Source organism: Conger conger, chromosome 5, assembly GCF_963514075.1.
Source record: "Conger conger chromosome 5, fConCon1.1, whole genome shotgun sequence".
Taxonomy (NCBI): domain Eukaryota; kingdom Metazoa; phylum Chordata; class Actinopteri; order Anguilliformes; family Congridae; genus Conger; species Conger conger.
Genome location: NC_083764.1, coordinates 55,137,831 through 55,159,770, shown reverse-complemented (window position 1 = coordinate 55,159,770; position 21,940 = coordinate 55,137,831). Strand labels below are relative to the sequence as shown.

Sequence of the window (21,940 nt, the reverse complement as noted above, 5' to 3'; positions counted from 1 at the left end):
CATAAAATCAGCACCCAAAGAGGAGAACCGCATTAAAGGCCTACATTTTAGCAAATTAGACACAATACATAATTGACCTATAATCTACAAAATCTACATTTTGTTTCAGAGCCTTCATCCCAAGTATACATAGTCACAAACAGATTTATGTATCAAAGGAGTGACACAATCCCAGCAAGTAACGATTGCAACTCTCAGTAATACTACACTCTCAAAAAAGGGTTATTTGGCTTGCTTCCAGAGAGGAACCCCTTTCAGTTCTTTATGAAACCCTCTACCATAGCTGTGAAGTGCAAAAGCTCCCAGACAAAGAATTGTGCCTGACGAAGCACCCTTGAACTCAATAGGGTCCTTCTATGCAATCAAAGGGTTCATTTCGGAACCATTCTATATGAGATTGTAAATTAGATACTGCAACCTTATAGCCAATGTTTTTGCATTGGGAAAGCAGCTGCAATCCTTTAGTGAATCTGGCCCCGAATGTTTACGGGTATTATCACCTTACTAAGAAAGACTGGGATCAATAGGCAGGAACCCTGTGGGAGCCAGACTTTATCACTGTGTGATTGTACAGCGGACATTATTTATTTATTCTTACTGGGTGTTAATGTTTAAGCATTCCTTTGAGATGATTCCTCAGCCAGATGGTGATCATTTTAGGGGAGTCAGAGACTTAATAGTTCTGGAATCCCATATTGCTACATTATGTATATACAGTACGTGCGTGCATGCACGCACAAACACACACACACACACACACACACACACACATACAAACTCTCTCATATGCACATGCTCACGCACACTCACAGACACACCCGTTCAGACAAACAGACACACACACACGAAGACATGCACATATACATACATACACAAACAGATTCACACACACACAGGGTTTAACCTAACTTTGAACTTTTCTCTGTAGCTCATTACAAAGTCAGGATTTTTTATCTGTTACTCCTCATAATATTCAAATGATGATCTCTCTACAGAGGTTGCATGGAAAGGTTATCACTGGAGTAAAATCCCAACAGTAATAAAGTTAGTAGGCAAAAACAAGCATTTTCATTATACCTCCTTAACTCTAAAGAAAAGCCTGTCAGCTGCTTTTAACAAACTGCATTCTGGGTAATATTATAATTTCAAAGCATCCAATGGAGCATGAAACGCAAATTCATAAATCATGAAAGTACAATATGACCATGAGACATTTACAATACATCCTGTTCTGACAAGGCACTGTTTAATTTGTGTTTTTCAAAATGGCAATGGTATTATTTATTCTCTTAGAAAGCCAAAATCGACTTTGTCGGCAACAGTTTAATAGGCTGGAATCACAGCTTAACAATTTTATTTAGAAGATTTATTGTGTGTTTCTAGAAACAAAACAAGCCATCGATGATTTAGCAATTTTCTAAATGGCTAGTTATGACAGACTGCTAACTAATGAATCAATTATCAATGACTATTACTTAAAATGAATCGGTTATAAAGCACAGCGATTACGCAAACAGTAGGAGACAACACTATACACATTGATCCAGTCAAACTCTCAATATTGAAGCTCGTTTGCTGTTAGGCAGCGAATGATGGGGGTATTCGAGGCAGTGAGCTAGCATGCTACTTTGTAGCATGGGGGAGGTAAGGTAAAAGCTGGCAGTCAGGCCCACAGGACTGTGTGAGCCGGGAGGTCCCTTTGATAACTCTGTTAGGAGGAGGAGAGAGCTGTCTGCCATTTCAGCTGTGTTTCAACACATTCCCGCAGGACGCTGAGGGAGAGGGCGGGCAACTTTAAAGCACTGTGTTTTAAATTTGGGATTATGACATTTCTGGGTTTTTTAAAATCATTTAATTATTTGACAATTCTGATTGCTGGTGCACATTTTCAATACACATTCATCTTGTGTGTAAACATTGTCGGTCTCCCCCACAGTAATGGTTTAAGCATATTAACTGTATTTAATAAAGTCATTGTAGAATACATGTATGACATACTATAGAGCAGACTGATTTGATTTTACCTGATTGGTTCAGGTAATAAGCTAATTAGTGAAATCGGATGGTGTAATGCACGGTTGACGCAAATGTCTGCAGACACTGCGGCCCGCAGGAATGCTATAGAGGGAATATGAAATGGAGCAGAAGCCAATGCTACTACCGAGATGAGTCAAGTGGACAGTCCAATCTGGGAGGAACAAAAAAATAATAATAATAATAATGGAGATAAGGAAGATTAAATAAATGAACATTTAATATTAAATAAAATATAGTTCAGGCTCAAGAGCAAACTGAGGTTGCAGTTGCACTTACATGTAGACTTATTGCTTACTTATCACTTATTATTATTTAACTTTATAATCACTGTGTTCTGTTTGCTTATTAGCACCTGCAAAACTGTTAGCTTGAGTCAAATGTACCGAGGTCAATTGGCTCACACCTGTTTATTGACTGTTGCTGCCGATTGTTCGTACCCTAAAAACCAAATCTACACATGTTGACTCATCACCATGGCGAAGGTTAACTAAGCCGAAAGGTTTAGGCATCTAGACATAATCTTCTCTGTGGATATGCCACATTAATACAGGAATTTTTAATGTTTATACTAAAGAAGAGTGCCCTGATTGTTTTGGGTATGCACTTTTTCATACGTCGCCCTGTATAAGAGTGTCTGCCAAATGCCATTAATGTAATGTAATATAATGATTGAGATGAACAATATATACAAACTCATAACAAGAACCAAAGTTACATGGACTTATGAAATGGTCACTGGTTATGAAATGCATTGGTCAAAAGTATCAGTCCTCTTTTACTAAAAGTATAAAATGGGTTGAACATAAGCTTTAACAGAAAACTCTGTAAAGCAGAGAACTTACAATATTAATTCCTTGTTAAATTAATTGGAATTTCCAAAAAGCAGCTTTATCCATTGTATGAAATCTGAGAACCAATCAAGATGACATGAATGACCATAAGGACCCAGCGAACAGGGAATGTTCTGAGAACATTCAGTCATGTTATCTACAGGTTCTAAGAAGGTTCCACTGTAACGTTACAAAATGAACGTTCCTGGAACTTTCTATAAATATGTGATGTAAGAATGTTTTAGTACATTGCTCACATAACATTCCCATGGATCTGCAGTGTTGCACAGAACATCCCCCAGTTACCCAAAATAACATGCTTAGGTAACCTATAATAAAGTTAATATACTGTTACTGCAACATTGTGAGAACATTAAGAAACATTACATACAAATGTTCTAAGAACTCCCAGAAAACAGAACGTTCTGTGAACCAAAACTAACCTTCAGAAAACAAGTGAGCGACTATAAGACCAAAATATTTGTAAAGGAAAAGTTTGGGCTGAGGAGAGACTCAGTTTTTAGGGCCAGCTTCACAGTTGAGACACCAAGACAATCATTTCAGCATTCCAAATTCAATATCAGAAATAAGTACGCAAACGCTGCTCTTGGGAGGGGGTGATTGTGTGTGTGTGTGTGGGGGGGTGGGAGGGGGGGACTGTTAATTTCGCAACAGCATTAGCCCTTATCTATACGATAATCAAGAAAAAGCTGATTAGACAATCCGGGCTTTGCGCGACTCGTAAATCAACCCCGGTGGAAAGGGTTAAGCGGCGGTTTTGCGGTGATTGCCTGGCAGAGACATAATCCTCCAATCCGGCTTAGATCGCTTAGATCGATCATCGCCGTTTTTTCCCCTTTGTTTTTTGGCCCTCGCCAAGCAAAGTAGCTCTTCTTGTACAAATCAGGGATACTGCAGAGTCGCCATTTGCAAAGTGTGCGTTTGTTTGTGTGCGTGGGGGGTTGTGTTTTATTACTTATTAATGAAGTTTTCAACTCCCAGATTATTCCCCCCAGTCCCCAGGTTGGGGAGGCGAGCCGGGGGGGGCATCCATTATTCAGCCGAATTAATGAAACTTGGAGAACCGAGCAAGCTGGGGGAAAAAAAAGGAACCAGAGACACAACAAAGTCTGTGGCTGATTATTAAATGCCTTGTGTGGTTTTGGTTTTGGTTCAGGAATTCATTTTTTGCGCCGCTCTAAAGACGCTCCCTTTTGAATTATGGATGCGGAAATGGGACCTCTTTTTCCTTTTTTTATGATTTTTTTTTTTTCTGCGGTTGATTGTTCCAGCAGATGGATTCCTCAGCATGATCAAATGTATCTATGTGTCTCTTGACACCTCGGGGATTTGTTTTTATAGTTAATTTCCTTATGCAAATGTGCTAAAATCACAGAGGATATAACGTGAGATTGGTTCGAATGAAAAAACGCAAATTTATTGGAAGAGAGATGCTCCTGGAAGCTCCGGGCTCAACCAGATGCAGCCCCGTTCTCCAGAGAAAATATGACACACACACACACACACACACACATATACACAGAGAGAGACAAACACACACACAGGCATGGAAATAAACAGAGAGAGAGAGAGAGATACTTACACACACACACACACACACACACATACAGGCACAGAATCAAACACACACACAGGGACAATGAACAATATAGACAGCTGATATATTAGAGTTGCAGAAAAATTTCCTAATTTTACAGTGCATGTACATTCATATTGGTCTCAGCATGTCAGTTGTGCATCCTCAATCGGAGGGACATTGCTCACCCCGGAGACAAGCCTACTACAAGCACTTCATCTGTGAGCTAAACTGCAGATAAATCGCGGTTAAGCCTCTCACTCGGCCTTGCCGGAATGAGCTACGGTACTCCACAACTGTGATTCACTGTGAGTCAAATCTCATCCCGCGTAATTTAATTTACGCACGCTCGTGCGCGAGACCCCTGAAAAAGGAGGTTTATGCAGTCACATGCTGACTCGCTGATGGTGCAGAGGTTTAAAGGTCAACACCTGCTGTTATTAAGAGCATATTTTCTGAAGGGTGGGTTTAATTATGAAAAAGATGCACGCTCATCAAATCTGCACCGCAAAGGCCGCGCTAATTTACCTTTCAGAAATGAATGACAAGACAAGGAATGAATTATTTTACCTGATATTAGTCTTTCAAGGACAGATTGTTATATAATTAGATTGCGACTGTGAAATCAGTCACTGGGGCTCGACTGATGACCAAACAAGAATAAATGTGTGTGTGTGTGTCTGTGGTCTAAGACACTGAGCTTATACCCGCTAGGTAAGTGATCTCCCCTGTTTGTATAAGTCAAGGCACAAGTGATTTTTGTCATCGTCTTCGTGGGAGAGGTTGGAGTTCAAATGGAGAAAGCTCACACCGGTGGCACACTGAGTGCATGGTAAGCGTCGCTGGTGATGCGTTGTGAATCTTAAGCCAGCCACACGTAAGTGAAGGATCTTAACGACTAACACCAGTCCACGGCTCGGCTTCAGTAAGGGAGCGGCGGTCATCTTGTGTGGAAGCGGCGGCCATCTTGAATGGGTCTGGCAGCATCTGCTGTCTTCTGTAAAGAAGCGGTGGCCATCTTGAGTGGGTCTGGCACCATCTGCTGCCTTCTGTAAGGAAGTGGCGACCATCTTGAGTGGGTCTGGCAGTATCTGCAAGGAAGTGGCAGCCATCTTGTGTGGGTCTGGCAGCGTCTGTAACTCAACGCCGCTCTCCTGGCAGACGCGTTGCAGTATCTGAGCAGTTCCGCCTCGCAGAGTAAGTGAAATGTTCAGTTATGTCAGGGGCTCTGCTGGGAAACTGGCTTTGCTGTAGGGTACATCTGGAGAATACGATATAACCAAGCTGTAATGTTTAGGCCGTGTGGCTGTGGCTCAGTTAATGATCCCAGGTCATTTCATTTGTTTGGATTTATTTTTGGAGAATGGGGGCTACTGGGAAGAAATGCCAGCAAGGTATAAATTCTTCTGTGGGTAGTGTCTATGTGTGTGTGTGCGTATGTGTGTGTCTGTGTGTGTGTCTTTGTTTTGTTTTTTTGTATCTGTCTGTGACCAACTCAAACAGTGCAGACAGATTGGGTAAACTCAGTGGAAAAAAAGTCCCAGTGGAACAAGGACCAATCAAAAACAAAAGTGGTTTTCACGCCTAGCCGGAGTGAGATATTCAGCATGCCAGAGGTGTACACTCCAATACTGTCAAAGTCCCTCTGTTAGGCCTTTTTCACCATAGAATCCTGAGACAACAGAACCACACACTCATAACCATCTTTTTCCATCTTTTTACCATAGTATCCAGAGACAACCACACAACCACACTTCTCATGACCATCTTTATATTCAGCATGTCATTAGTAGCATCCATTCTGATCTCAACTAGGCTGCTTTATTTTGACACCTGCAATTCCTTCAAATGAACACCCCCCAACCGCCCCCACCCCCCCCATTTCAAACTTCTATTACATCTATGCTTTGGAGTTACTGCTATTTGTATTGGCAATCAGTGCTTCTTCACTGCTACTGAGACCTCCAGCTGGTAAATTGAATACTCTTTGATTTCAGAAGGCTTCTTTAAAGATTCAAAATAAATAAAAGGAAACTTTGTAAGTGTGCCTGAGATGGGAGGTATAATGGAAATGTATCCTCTCGAATCGCATAATTTCCGGGATCGCATCTGTTCAAGTTACACTGATAAGCTTGCCAACAATTTAGAGGGGGAAAAAAACGCATGGAGACAAGTTCATGATGTGAAGTCGATTCATACAATCAGTTTGAGGGCTGCTTTCACAAATGAGGTCCTGGTTTCTTTCATATAAAATATGAATAAATGCTAAAATATGAATGTTTATTTACATTGTGTGGTTATAATATAATGCAGTCGTTAACAGCCGTGTAATGTTTTATTCAAGAAAATCCCTATTGGTTAATTATATCTCAGTAATTAGACCTATGTCAGAGCATTATTTCAAATGGCAGTAAATATTTTCCTCTTCACATTCAGAAAACAACATTTAGAATGTGTTACTCACTGGCTGTCATCAATGTGCAACTTCCAATGCCTTCTATCCAAAAAGTGAATTATTCATACATCTTTCAGCTGTTAATCATACTCATAATTACCCATCATTTAGATACAGCTGACCGTAGACTCGGACAAGCTGTGTGCCCGCAGACATACTGCGCCACCGTGGTATGTTGTTAAGGTGCAATGTATTGCTTCTTCCAGCTTGTTGCTAGGCAAAAATGTGCGGAGCAGTGCATCCTGAAGGAGGAACCTGCTGTTGTTTTTCCAGCGAGCTGTAAAGGCCCGTCCACAGAAGAACTATAACTCTAACGATCGCTATAACGATGTGAGCATCCGCACTGCTGAGCAATCACGGGCTGTAGTCCCTTGGCTATGTCATCCGCCATGTCATGGCGCCCCGTAAATTCGGTTGGATTTTGATTGCCTTTAAGTGTTTTATCATTCATGCAGCTGGAAAACAATCGCTTCATTCATCACTGTTGTTGTGATTATACATGTGGTCAGGACTTCAGCTGATTTAACGGGCAGTACCTACACAGGGTGTAGATGTGGCGGGGGTGGGGCAACCGGTGAAGGACACACCGGTGTAGAAGTGGTGTAGAAGAGGTGTACAAGAGGTGTAGAAGTGGTATTGAAGCGGCAGGGGTGGGGGTATCTGTCTTGAGATCACACTGGTGTAGAAGCGGTGTATACGTGGTTTAGAAGTGGCAGGGGTGGGAGTACCAGAGGTCACACTGGTGTAGAAGTGGTGTTGAAGCAGTGTAGAAGTGTTTTCAGAGGCGGCGGTGGTGGAGGTACCTGTTTCAGGGTCACACTGGTGTAAAAGCGGTGTAGAAGTGGTGTTGAAGTGGTGCAGAATCAGTGTAGATGTGGTGTAGAAGCCGTGTACATGTGGTGTAGAAGCAGTGTAGAAGTAGTGTACATGCGGTGTAAAAGCAGTGTAGAGGCGGCGGTGGTGGAGGTACCTGTTTTGGGGTCACACTGGTGTGAAAGCGGTGCATAAGTGGTGTAGAGGCGGCGGTGGTTATGTTACCTGTTTCGGGGTCACACTGGTGTAGAAGCATTGTAGAGGCGGTGGTTGTTACCTGTTTCGGGGTCACACTGGTGTAGAAGCGTTGTAGAGGCGGTGGTTATGTTACCTGTTTCGGGGTTACACTGGTGTAGAAGCATTGTAGAGGCAGTGGTTGTTACCTGTTTCGGGGTCACACTGGTGTAGAAGCGGTGTAGAGGCGGTGGTTATGTTACCTGTTTCGGGGTCACACTGGTGTAGAAGCGGTGGTTTTTTACCTGTTTCGGGGTCACACTGGTGTTCACAGGGGTCCAGGAGGCGGCGCCCACACAGCTCGCTCAGCCAGGGCCCGCTGGCGTTCTGCTGGTAGAACAGCAGCACCTGGGCCGGGTTCAGCCAATCACTGGCGTCCAGCTGACTCCCCTGCAGCAGGATGAAGCGGGACCCTGGAGACCGGAGAACAGGGTCAGAGACCCCCACAACAGCACAGCACCACTGTGGACCACCTCTGCACAACAGCCTACAGACCGAATGCTCAATTTATAATTCAGAGTAATAATATCATTTCATCCAAAGCGACTTACAGTTGATTAGACTAAGCATGGGACAATCCATCGTGGAGCAATGTGGGGTTAAGGGGCTTGTTCAATGGCCCAACAGCTGTGCAGATCTTATTGTGGCTACATCAGGGCTTCAACCACCAACCTTCCAGGTTCCTGTCATGTACCTTAGCCACTTGGCTACTGGCTACTCAATTCTCAGGGAAGGCTTTCTGGACAGGGGCAGAGGTAAGGGCTTTTTTCATTTAAAAAGTGCAGGAGATAATGATACAGCCATAATGCATTCCGCAATATATACATGTGGCCACTTTATTAGGTGCAGTCCATATGTATTTGGACAATGGTACAATTCCTGTTATTTTGGCTGTGCACTCCAGCACATTGGATCTGAATTTAGACACTGAATATGTTTGAGGTGTATTCAATAGCTTTCTTATTGCGTGTATAAGAAAGCTTTCAGCGTATAGTTTTCATCTGGTCTAGATATTGGACTTATTGGTCTTCTGAAATTCAGTCTATATTTATTTCAGTCGCCTTCCTGTCAGCTTGAACCTGGCTGGCTATTCTCCTCTGACCTCTCTCATTAACAAGGCGTTTTCAGCCACATAACTGCCACTGAGTGGGTGTTTTTTGTTTTCTACACCATTATCTGTAAACTCTAGAGACTGTTGCACGCGTGTGTGTATGCATATATAAAACCTGTTTTGTGAGGGCTTGGAATTTTATCAGACCCCACTGTGACATTCTCGGAGGTCAGATAAGGCTGTAAAAACATTTAGGAGCCTTTTGCGAGGCAGCTTTGCGCTCATAATCTCCTTCAGCTCTCCTTTCAAAGTCGCCTCTCCCCCCCGGGACTCTTCCCCGGAATCATAATCATGGCCTCTCGCGGTCAGCGACAGACACGGGAGCACCCGAAAACTGAGGAGGAAGGTGAACCGGCGGAGGGGCGAGACACAGGGCCGCCCTGAGGACCTCCAGCGTCTCCCCGCGTCAGGCGGCGGCGGGCGTAGCGGTTAGGGCGCGGCTCACCGCAAACTCCAACTCATTAACAAGGGGAGCGGGGGACAGAAAGACGTGACAAAGCAATTTGTTTTTATTGGCTGCCGCTTTGTCGCCAGGCGGAACGGGGGGCGCTAAGTGAGAGACAACAGCCGTGAGGTTCCAGAGCACAGCCTGGAGGGGGAGGGCTGGTGGCAGGCTGCAGGTCGGGCTAAATGAGACAGTACGGCAGTGAGGTCTGAGGGCGCAGCCTGGGGCGGTGAGGGGAGGGGGGGGGGGAGTTTGGAGGTTGAGCTGAATGAGAAAGTACTCTATTGAGGTACAGGGCACGGCGTGTTGGGGGGCGGGGGGGTCAGGAGGTTGAGCTAAATCAGACGTTTGAGGACACAGCAAAGGGGGGGTGGTGGTGGGTTTAGCAGGAGGTTGGACTACATGAGAGGTTACTACAATGAGATATGAGGGCACAGCCTGTTGAGGGGGGGTTAGAAGGTTGGGCTAAGTGAGAAACCTATGTGATAGTGGGGTTTGAGGGCACAGCCTGTTGAGGGGGTTTCGGGGGGTTTTGGGCGGTTGGGCTAAATGAGATGTTGGAGGACACAGCTGGGGTGGGGGGGTGGGTTTAGCAGGAGGTTGGGCTAAATGAGAGGGTGAGCTACGAGGGGAAAGTCTGGGGAGAGTTATGGGGGTTTGGACTAAATGAGAAACCACAACAGTGATGTACGAATGTTTGCAGGCACAGCCTGTCGGTCGGTCAGGAGGTCAGGCTAAATGGGAACGTAGAACATGTTGATGTAGGAGGTCAGAGGCAGAGGGCGGAGCGGGGAGAGGGAGCGGGATGGAGGGGTGGTACGGGGGGTCGGCTGCGGACAGACGGCGCTCACCGTCGGCGATGAGGTGCTCGGGCACGTGCAGGATGACGCGGACGTTGAGCCCGCAGGACAGGTGGGAGGAGTACACCAGGCCGATCACACAGCTGGCCACGCTGATCAGCGTCAGGGTGGTCTTGTTGATGGGGCTCCTCGGCGAGCCTGCAGGGAAGGGGGGGGGGGGGGGGGGGTCACAAAGGGGTAGAAACAACTGTGAACAGCGGCACTCTTTCACAGCTAAACGGGGGGTATGGGGGGGGGCGGGGGGTGGCGGGCGAGGCGTCGCGGGGCTTAACGCCCTCATGAAAGAGCGCCACACATCAAGCCCAGGGGCCTCTGGGAGATGCGAGTCGCCCGGCCTCAGTGCGGTGGGGAGATAAGGTTTTACCTTTGAAGGTTGCTGCTGTATGTGCAGAGAAAGTCAAACATCCACATGAAAACAGCAAAGTTCGGGAGAGGCTTTGCTCTCCCTTTTTGTGTCCTGTGTTGCCAAACCGGCATTGAGAGTGTTATCTTTGTGATGGATTTGTGAACCGCGAACAGCTCACACACACAGACACACACACCAACACACCAACACACAAACACGCGCACGCACGCACGAGCATGCGCGCACGCACGCACGCGCGCAGACACACGGAGAGATAGAGAAAAAGAGAGAAAGTGAGAGAGGGAGGGAAAGAGAGAAAGAGACAGAGAGGAGAGAAAGAGAAAAGGTGAGTGAGAGAAAGACCGAGAGATAAGAATGACAGAGAGAGATCGAGCGAAAGAAAGAGACAGAGGGAGAGATTCAGAGAGGGAAGGAGAGAGAGACATAGAGGGAGACAGGGAGAGAAACAGAGACAGAGCAGGAGAGAGAGGCAGATGGAGGGAGAGGGAGAGAGAGGGAGGGATAGAGAGGGAGAGACAGACAAACAGGGAGAGAGAGACAGGTGGAGGGAGGGAAAGAGAGAGACAGAGACAGACAGAGAAGGAGACAGAGAGAGAGGGAGAGAGAGAGAGAGGGAGAAAGAGACAGAGACAGAGAGGGAGACCGAGAGACACACAGATGGAGATGAGTAAGCGGACCCTTTCTCTAAAGTTGGCCCAGGGCCCCAGCGAACACCTGTTCCGGGCTCTCAGTGCGCACACGGCTTCCTGCCGCACTCTATAATTAGGCTGAAAACATTCACAGGCCCGGACTCAATCAACCTCTGTGTTTACTTAATTTATTCCACAGCCAAAGTTAATCACTAAAATTTACTTCCCAACAGCATTTGTTTAAAAAAAGGGCTGGCATGTATTTGTGTGTTAAACTTAAGAACAAAATGGTGATGGTATCCAGGTTACAGTGTTGAACTTGTGGATAACGAGTATTGCCTGTATTTTTTGTAAGTCGTACCATGTTTACAATGCTCCATGTAGGGCTAAATTATCTATTCAACCTTTCTCAAGGTAAAATAACAAAACAAATCTTTGAAAATATTCCAAATCTTGCCTAAATTAAAAACATTAAATACAATAACCCAGACTGGTAGAATAAAAAAATTTAAAAAAACATAGTAAAAACACTGTAATCATATTTAAGATTTTAAATATGTCTTGCTTTTTGGTTGGTTTAGCCACGTATCATATTCATATGTCTTGCCTTTTGATTGCTCAATAACACCTTCCTATGTCTTGATTGGTTTGTCTCTGTGCTGTCACATCCCCATGGACCTCACTACCGAAGGTGCACACTGCACACACACTAACACCCACTACCCGGCATTTATCACACAAATAAGTGTTTTATTAGTTTGCAATATCCAGTACTGAGAGCGCTCCCAGGGTTGAGAGTGTGTGTAATCAGCAGAAGCATTCTGGGAAATTAATTATTGGTTTCTCCGAACCAATTCTGCTGTGCCGAGGAGAAGTAGGCAAACCAGACCACAAATCGTTTGGGATTGCAAGTGGTGTTCTTTCTCCACAATAGACGTTTCAGCTCTATTCTCTCGCGGCCTCTTCGAACAGCTGCAGATGAAAGCAAAAGACAGCGCGATACGCAGATTAAAAAAAAACCTCTTAACGCCCTGAAATCTGCTAATACCGTCTGACTCTGTGGCTCAAGATAACGGGTTTAAATGTGAGCGTGTTTTGCAATAAACGTCTTTTTGATCGTAAGGTTACCCCCTCACCCCGTCGGCCGATACGAGGGCGGACAGAGCGTTCGGCAGCTAGCTATCTCTCCGTAACTTTCATCGTCTGCGTCACCGGCGCTAAAATAGAAAGTTTTCCGCTTTGATCCGTTCGAAGATCGTAAGCAGACGAGCGCAGTGTGAGATTAGCAACAAACATCGTTTTTTTCTCGTCGAGTCAAGGAAATCAGCAGAAAACAATGCACATCCAGACGTCTTAACGCGTATACAGTTCCGTCAACATCGAGATGTTTTCTTCTCACCGAATTTGCGGTTCAAAGTAACGGGCTCTGTAGTACATTGGCTTTTCTATTCTTACCTCTGCTTCAATGCCACTAATTAAAGGTGTTAGTTAGATCATTGGCTCATGCATTCTGTGACATCTGCGCGCTAAAAAGGATTGGGTAATTGGATCAAGGCCCTGTCGAGGCATGCCTCGCTGGGTTTTACGAATTTTCTCTCAGGCAGTGTGTTTGACAGTCTCCCCCCGGGTCCTCAGGCCCCCCCCTGTTCTCTACCAGCCCTGGTGGATTTTCAGGGGACAGGTTTAAAAAGCATAACCAAGGACAAACACGCACTCAGAGAGAGACCACCCGCTTGCTACCCGCTGTCAGTCCTGCCTACCCTTCAACTCGGCAACCTTTTTTACGGCACTGTTCTGGAGCTGTGGGAAGTTACATGTTATTATAAGTTGATTTATAAGAAAGATATGAGAAAGATTCCTTTCAAATCTATCCATCGACTTGGGATTCCGACAGACAGGCTAACAAACCGCACTGTACAGCAAAAAGCTTCACAGAAAAGTGCACCGTTAACACATGTTCACCTAAAAAAGGAAGCGCCGCACTGCCTTTACTGCACTTCTAAGGCTAGGGTGGCATTCCAGCTAGCTAATTCCCAGAATGCACTGTGCGACTGAACAGCATGCGGTCGCCTTTCACGGCATACATATTTATGTAATCCTCATTTTCCCTTTCCTCCTAATTTGTTCAGTCGTATCCACAGGCCCGTCTTAACGCCGCAGACGGGCGGCCCCGCCACCCCGGCGTGTTTTCAACCCGAGACCCCCGTCCCCCCTGCTGAGCTACGCAGCCGCTGCCATCAAGGAGCCGCCCTATTGGCCGGAGGAATCGCTCTGTTGTGATGACACTGAAAAGCGCCATCAGCGGGCGGGACCGGCCCCTGCAGGGCTGCTCACCGCCGACGCCAGACTGCCTCACGCACTGAAACTAACACAGAGAGCCCTTTTATATAATTCAGCGCTTACGCACTACAAAATTCAGTGTTAAATCAGTTCTTCAAGAGCTTAATGTTTCATGTGAGCCCAATGGGGGCCACATTGACGCTATCGCTGCTAAAAATACTCTGTAAGAGTTTAATTTTACACTGAACATTTTGCTGTGCCCTGCCTAAAGAGAACAAGTACAAGAAGACAGGGAAAGCCCGGCTTTAGCATTTCGTATTTTCGTATCGCTACGAGTTGTTCAGACTCACTAATATATCTTCCATCTCATTTTCTGCAATCTTGTAGACCGTAGCACGCCCAGCAGATACACAGAGCTATAACACTTGAGGCACCAAACCCACAATGCACTGGGGCCTTCACGGAGTTCGATTCTATGTCCCACTGCTTTAAGGCGTCTCGCTCACACCATGATGTTAAGGCACGTTTTAGATTTTTTTTTTCACAGATATAAATGGGATAGATGAGCATGATAATGACTCTGAAAGCAAAGCTCCGTTAAAGTTCAGGATCATGCACATTTCCATCGCAAGACTAATTACGACCGAGCCATTTATCCGGCATGCTGTTATTACTACAGAGTGCCGAGAATGCAGAATATTAACACCGGCATTCAAACTTAACACTATCAAGCGCTGAGAAGTGTTGACAAATGCTATTCTCACCTGACACAATATAGGCTGCATTCATTCACCGCACAAATTTCACCAACACGACAATCACAAACACAGTTACAACAAAAAAATAACCGGAGGAAAGTCGGACATCAATTCCGGCTTCGATCGCGATTTTTTGGCGTAGCGATGGTCACAGATTCATGCGCACAGGAAAACAAAGACAGGGGAATGAGAGGAGGCAGACGCTCTGCTTACCACCGGAGCCCCAGGCCTGGTTGGCATTGCCATTTCTCATACCTCGGCTACGACGCCGGCTGCGATTGGGATCAGTGTAAAAGGTCAGCTGGGGTTCACTGTCCGCCTCCGTGCCGGAGTCCCCGTCCGGGTTCAGGAAGGCCGAACCCGCTGCGGAATTCACACAGTCATAAACCAGCCCGGGGAGGGGGGAGGGGGGAGGGGGAGGGTGCAGGGATTCACCTCTTCCGGGTCTTTTCAGTTTAAAAAAATTATAAAGAAAAAAAAGGAAAACACCCTCCGTTCTCCATCTCAGCTTGTGCACCCTGCTATTTTGCCAATTTTCCTTCGGATGGAAAAAGGAAATGGCACCTGGGTGTGTCCCTGTGTCTGTATTTTCTATTTTCTTTAGTATAATTACCAATCGCATTGTTTATCTCGCTCAAGTTCGCCCGCCAAATTGATTTTCGTTACAGGAGGGAATAGAGGGTCATTCCCGGACCCCTGAACTACACAATGTGACGACCATAATGTTGTTTTACCGTAAGAAACATTGCACACAAACCAATGTACAGAGACAATGCAGTGTAACAGTCAACTGTTTTTCTCTGAAATAACCCCTGGGATATGTTTCCTGGTTGCTTTGCATTGTGATTGGGGTGTAAGGTTTCATGAAACCAAATATGGGCGTAGCTAATAGAGGATATCAGTGACTCACGAATCAATCTAACAATCAGGAAATTTTGCTCTAGGGATCAAAGCCTTTATATCTCAGACTAGTCAATGATTGACAGGTCACTGTAGGGGCCTCAGTCTGATATGGGGTTTACAAAATGTCTCTCCAATCACTCCTTAGGACCAACTGATTAGTGTGTCTATCATATAAGTCCAAAGGTGACGTATTATTTTATTTCTTCATCAAAAACATTTATAAATAAAATATAATTCATTGTGTATGTGAATATGCAGTTATAAATGCGTAATAATATATTAATAAATACACTATAACTAAAAGTATAATCATAATGCACAATGCATGTGTTGTGGATGTTTTGTCTTGAAATATGTCTGCAAAAATAATGTATGAGATTGCACTTGAGAATTACAGCCTGTGTTATTATTCAGGACTGTAAGTGTGTGGACAAAACGATCATCCAGTAATCTTCCAGCATTTTTGTCATATTGTCATATTTTAGCTTAAGGGCACCTCTTGAAATCCATCTTGTGGCCTCCCGCTTATAACAAACTTTTGTCAATTACTAACTGAACATTAATGATGTATATGAAATTATTTGCAATGCCTTCATTAAAAATATCACAGTTTTGACTCATTTCAAAGAACAAATCTGGGATCCTAATATACCACTGACAGACGTGCCACAGCTTGTAATTATGAAGCAATCAACATAATTTACAAATTATGCATTAGGCTTGTTTGTATGAGATGATAAAAATCATTTCAACAACAACTTCACACTCCTGTTGTTTAACAAGTGCAACACCAAGGGAAACACAACAGATAATATCCTGACACTATGAAGAAAACTACTAAATGACATGAATGTGAATAATGCATGAAGACCTGGGCTTGGAGAATGACTGGGGCCACAGACAGAAGGAGTATAAAACAGTATTTTATGGGCCACTGTGTCCTCTGTGTTCCCCTGGCTACCAAAAGAACCTTCAAACCATGACAGACATTTTGAGGTCCAGCTAAAAGCCACAACCCCAATGCTGTGGTCACTGAAACTTACAAAGAACTGTCACACATGAATGTATTTGTTGAGAAAAATAAGTACCTGATGAATACACACACACACCGATACATAAGCACACAAACAATGATGAGCAGATTCACACACACACATACTCACATACACACACATATGCCCTGCTGTAAAATCCAGCTATGACAGCACTAGATGGTTGACCAGCTCATATCCAGCTAGACCAGCTTATGTCTAGCTTGACCAGCTCAATTGTCAAGCTGGTCAAGCTAGACATAAGCTGGTCAAGCTGGATATGAGCTGGTCAACCATCTAGTGCTGGTACCTTGTCTGAGCTGTTAGCCAGTCAAGCAGCTAGTCTGAGCTGGTCAAGCCATGTCATGTTGCCGGGAGCTGGTCTGAACTGGTCAGCCAACTACCCAGCTGTTTCAAAACCAGACTTGAGCTGTCTTTTTCAGCAGAGAGGGTATACAAGCACGGTTTCACACACGGTGTGAGAGAAGGACAGATCCACGCAGACGTCTCAGTGCACAGAGCGAAAGTGACTGTTGTTTACTCAGCGCACCGCAGGACAAATGCTTTCATTACGCCACGTGAAGGAAGGCGATAAATAACCCCAGTAGGTCACAAGGCGCGGCGTCTAAGGCGGGAGCGCTGATGCTGTTTGTTTTCGGGGCCGTGCTTCCGCCCAATCGCATGCGAGCGTTCCCGGGAAGCGAAGGCGGATGGAGCGCGGGTTCGCCCAGGCCACGGATAAAAAATTGCGAGGGGGAGTAAACAAGTAATCACTGTCTCCGCAGAGAAACAGAAATCATGGGGTATAAATGCCTGCATAAACAAGCATAAATAACACTCGCTTGTGAAAAATATTTGTTAGGAAATGAAGTAACTACCAGTTCTTTTAAGCTTTATTTCTCAGACATGACAGGCTTGCTGTAAATTCCATCTTAAACTACCCCAAGCCAGTAAAGCTGGTTTAAGCTGTGATTCCAACACCTTTAGCTGGTCAGCCAGCTGAACAACCTATATAGTCAGTTAGTCAACCAGTTGATCACCAGCTTCCTCTAGCAGTTTAACTAGCCTTGACCAGCTTTGTATCACTAGAGACCATCCTACCCTGCCACATCAAAATATGCCCAGCCAGTTGTGACCTCTTAGAAGTGTTGAAAACACATCTTGGAATACCAGGTTGTCTTCACTGGAAATTTCAGAAGAGGTTGCTTAAGGGTTCAGCAGAGGGACTATTATCTATCGAGGCAACAGGAAGCAGAAGTTTCACATTCTTCACGAGATCTGCCAGCTGATCCGAATCAGTGGCTTCGCTGCGAAGCCTTGCAGTGGAAAAGCCATTAACCTCATTTACAGCAAACAGTCGTGTGACCTTTTGATAAAGATGTGGGTCAGGAGCGACTAACTCAAAGCAGCACCTCCGATGGCCAATCATTTGGCTTAAAATGAACAGAGGGCACGGACCAAACCCCAATGATATTCCTGGCAAAATAATTGAGAACGAAGATTATAGAATGCTTCCCTCTTGTTTGTGCGACACAAAATATAATCTTAGATGGTATCACTGGATGTTGAAATGAAAATTATTTTGTGCCCTCTCACACACAGAAAGATTGGAAAGCATAAATGGTGCGAGCACACAAATAATTTACTCACAGACATTTTTCCTGCCAAATTTTAATGATCTTTTTTCAAACTGACACTGACCACATAATAATGCCCTCCGGCACCATGAAAAACACATTGAGAGCATTTATTTTATGAAAAGACCAAGATAGGAAAAAGAGTACAGTGGTTTATAAGCTGCCATACTGTTTACAACTGCCATTTTGTTGCGCTAAATGACACACTGTTGCTTATAAACGTCATTGCTAAGATATGTGTGTCAATCTTTAAATAAAATTTTGACATTGACATTTTTAAAATTTCCACTAAGGCTATACAGCCCATGATGCTTGTCAATGTTGGACATCTGTCCCTACCATACACCAGAAAAAAATTTTTTGTGCCAGAATCTCTCCCATATAATTTAATTACAAGAAAGTCACCCTGGATCAAACCAATCCCATTGCCTGACTGATGATAGTTGACTTATAAGTTGTCTTATGAGCGGATTTGTTTTTTCAGCATGTTATATCCTTTGGTGATAGGGTAGTGAAAGCCTAATAATAAAATTATAGAAAAATGAAAGGCCTAGGCTCTGTGGAGAACGTGAGATGACTTCCAGGAGAAAACAGATGCTTCCAGAAATCATGGGAGAAGAAGGAGCGCAGAGGAGAATCACCCCACTTCAAAGGCGTCAGCGGTAAACCTTCTGTGGCTCGCAGAGAGTGTGATTTAGCCTTGAAAATGACGGCAGGTAAGGGGCGAAAAGCGAGGGAGATGAATAAAAGATAAGTTCTTTTAATATATCCTACGTGTGATATCCCTTGGAATTACAAACACGGGAGGCGCAGAAAGAAGCGGAAAGAAAAAACATTTACAAGAAGGCGCTTTTTTTTTTCCCCTTTCTTTTATTTTTTTTCTTTGGAGGTCTGAAGCGTAACGATTGGGAACAGGGTTTGACATCTGCTGCCTTCGGTGTGCCGGGACTGTAGCAGGGGCTCGGGGACTAGCGCGGGAAGGCCTTCTAAATATACGCTAACGCATCTGGCTGCAGTCATGTGAAAGCAACAGAATTCACGCTCGCATTGTGTACTGTATACAATATGTGTTGTGCCAATATACTGTATGAGAAATACAGCCACAGGAGTGGGAACGGGGTGATAAAATGTGGTATTTTAAAGCAGAACGTAAAAACCATCACAACAAAAACCAAAGGAAAGTGATTGATGTGGACCATAGCTGACTCTTCTCTGGATGCATCAACAAGGAAAGCATTGTAGTAAGCAGCAGGTACACTTACTAATATAAATATCCATTGTAGTATACGCTATATTATCCTCCATTTTGAGAAACAACAGAGAGAGAACTTGGCGTCTTTCACAACGTTATGTTCTGCATCTCACGGAAACCGTTGTAAAATAAAAAAGTTGAACTTACTAAAATATAAGTAAGCAATGTAACTTGAATTCAATTTCAGGAGAAAGCATGTTGCAGCTAGATGGAAGGAAGACCATAGTTTCCTCCATTTTCTGCTCCACTGGACTGTTGGCACCGTGCATATAGAACAACACACAGCATTTATTACCAGGGACCCAAAACAAGTCACGGGGGAAGCAGACTGCAGAGTTATATATCACCGGAATATAAAAATATAATGAGGTTCCAAAATAAATGAATAAAAACATATGACACTCTGTCTCCTGGCATTTCCAAAAAAATAAATTGAGTGAAATGAATATGAAAAAAATGCAAATCTTGTATGTTTTAAATCTAGCGGTAGTGACTTCCATTCAGCAAGGCGGTTTGTAACTGCCGCAGACAGAGAATCAGAGGGACAGGCGAGGGGGCGGACGGATCGCTCCGCAGAAACGGCCCGCTCTCGTTTTCTCCGCAGATCGGATCTTTCGGCATTTCTGTCCCAGAAGTGATCAGCTCATTCGTCTTCCGTTGTCTTGGAATACCAAGCGATGCAGAACTGGATCCACGGCACACTACTCTGCATTCTATTATTGATAAAGAAAGCCTTGATATCTCATGTTTCTTTCGCCTCCCCCCCCCCCCCCCCGAGCCAGCTTTGATTTCCATTCTTGTTACGGTCCAAAATGTTATTTCTGTGGAATGTAGAAGCAGGTTTTCCGCCAAGGTCAGCGAGAGAAGTGGGACTGGGCTGAGAGAAAAATGGGGCAGTATCGGCAAGGAGAGGAAATATCGAGAAAATCTGGAACCTTTACTGTAAAAAACTACTTGGAGCCAATGTGAAACGATAATAAAATATAAAACATTTGCTTCCCTACCTACCATCTGTGTTTATTAATGAATATACGTATACCTGTATGGCCAACACCAGTGGTCTCCAACCCTGGTCCTGGAGAGCTACAGAGTCTGCTGGTTCCCTCTGCGCTTAATGAATCTATTACAGCCGTCGATTACACAGTTAACTCACCTGACCTGGGTCTCAACAAGATGCTGATTTTAAAGTGAAAACAAAAACCAGCAGATCCAGTAGCTCTCCAGGATCACGGCTGAAGACCACTGGCTTATACAGTACAGTATACCAGTGTACATAAAATAACAGCACTGACAAACAACGGACAACTACGGGATGACGTGCGACAAATTAGAACCGAATTATGCGTTCACATGATTAAATGAAAGCAGAGCTTGAAACAAAATGGCGGCGTTTGATGGAAGAGACAGAGGCCAAGAGGAGAGCACTGGAGGGCTTGCACAGCACGTCTACCACCAGAGGACGACGCTCTGTGTGCCTCCCTCTCCAATTAGCGACGGTTCTTTAAGTCTGAAAATCAGCCTTTCTGAAGGAACAAGAGGATACTTGGGCCTTAGGAGGGTGATTATAAATGACACAGGAGGGGGATTGGGAAGAGATGGAAATGGCCTTAACCTCCCTACTCTTCCACGCTCAAGCCTCCAAAACAACCGAGCAGCGATCGTCTCCTCTTCTAATAACCGGCCTTTCCAAGGTCTTGTGAAGAAGCTCTTGTGTGAAGACCGTGTGTGTGTGTGTGTGTGTGTGTCTATGTGCGGGTGGAGGGACTCACCACGGGTTTTGCTGGACAGGCGCTTGCGCTGATTGGTGGAGGTGTTGTGTGGGAGGAGCGTGTTCTGCTGGTGATTGGCATCGACGGGGCTAGTTGCAATGATGTTGTCCTTGTATTTGCTCATCAGGCAGAGCTTGGTATTGTCACAACCTGCTGAGACGGGGGGGGGGGGGGGTACAGAGTCAGGACTCTCTCTGTGTGGGACAGGGGGAGAGTCAGGACTCCCTGTGGGACAGGGGGACAGAGTCAGTACTCTCCCTGTGGGACAGGGGGACAGAGTCAGTACTCTCCCTGTGGGACAGGGGGACAGAGTCAGTACTCTCCCTGTGGGACAGGGGGACAGAGTCAGTACTCTCCCTGTGGGACAGGGGGACAGAGTCAGGACTCCCTCTGTGTGGAACAAGGGGACAGAGTCAGTATTCTCCCTGTGGGACAGGGGGAGAGTCAGGACTCCCTGTGGGACAGGGGGACAGAGTCAGTACTCTCCCTGTGGGACAGGGGGACAGAGTCAGTACTCTCCCTGTGGGACAGGGGGACAGAGTCAGGACTCCCTCTGTGTGGAACAAGGGGACAGAGTCAGTACTCTCCCTGTGGGACAGGGGGAGAGTCAGGACTCCCTGTGGGACAAGGGGACAGAGTCAGTACCCTCCCTGTGGGACAGGGGGACAGAGTCAGTACTCTCCCTGTGGGACAAGGCGACAGAGTCAGGACTCCCTCTGTGTGGGACAAGGGGACAGAGTCAGGACTCTCTCTGTGTGGGACAGGGGGAGAGTCAGGACTCCCTGTGGGACAGGGGGACAGAGTCAATACTCTCCCTGTGGGACAGGGGGACAGAGTCAGTACTCTCCCTGTGGGACAGGGGGAGAGTCAGGACTCCCTGTGGGACAGGGGGACAGAGTCGGTACTCTCCCTGTGGGACAGGGGGACAGAGT

At 45.3% G+C, this 21,940-nt stretch overlaps 1 protein-coding gene across 1 annotated transcript in view; it reads right to left on the bottom strand.

The window, feature by feature from the left end:
- Window positions 1-21,940, bottom strand: part of astn1 (astrotactin 1) — a 354,373-nt gene that overhangs the window by 231,422 nt on the left and 101,011 nt on the right. The window contains exons 4-7 of the mRNA XM_061243332.1: window positions 21,009-21,158; window positions 14,630-14,779; window positions 10,374-10,520; window positions 8,212-8,379 (exon numbers count right to left, since the gene is read on the bottom strand). Coding sequence (XP_061099316.1) covers window positions 8,212-8,379; window positions 10,374-10,520; window positions 14,630-14,779; window positions 21,009-21,158 — 615 coding nt within the window. The remainder of the gene's footprint in view (window positions 1-8,211; window positions 8,380-10,373; window positions 10,521-14,629; window positions 14,780-21,008; window positions 21,159-21,940) is intronic.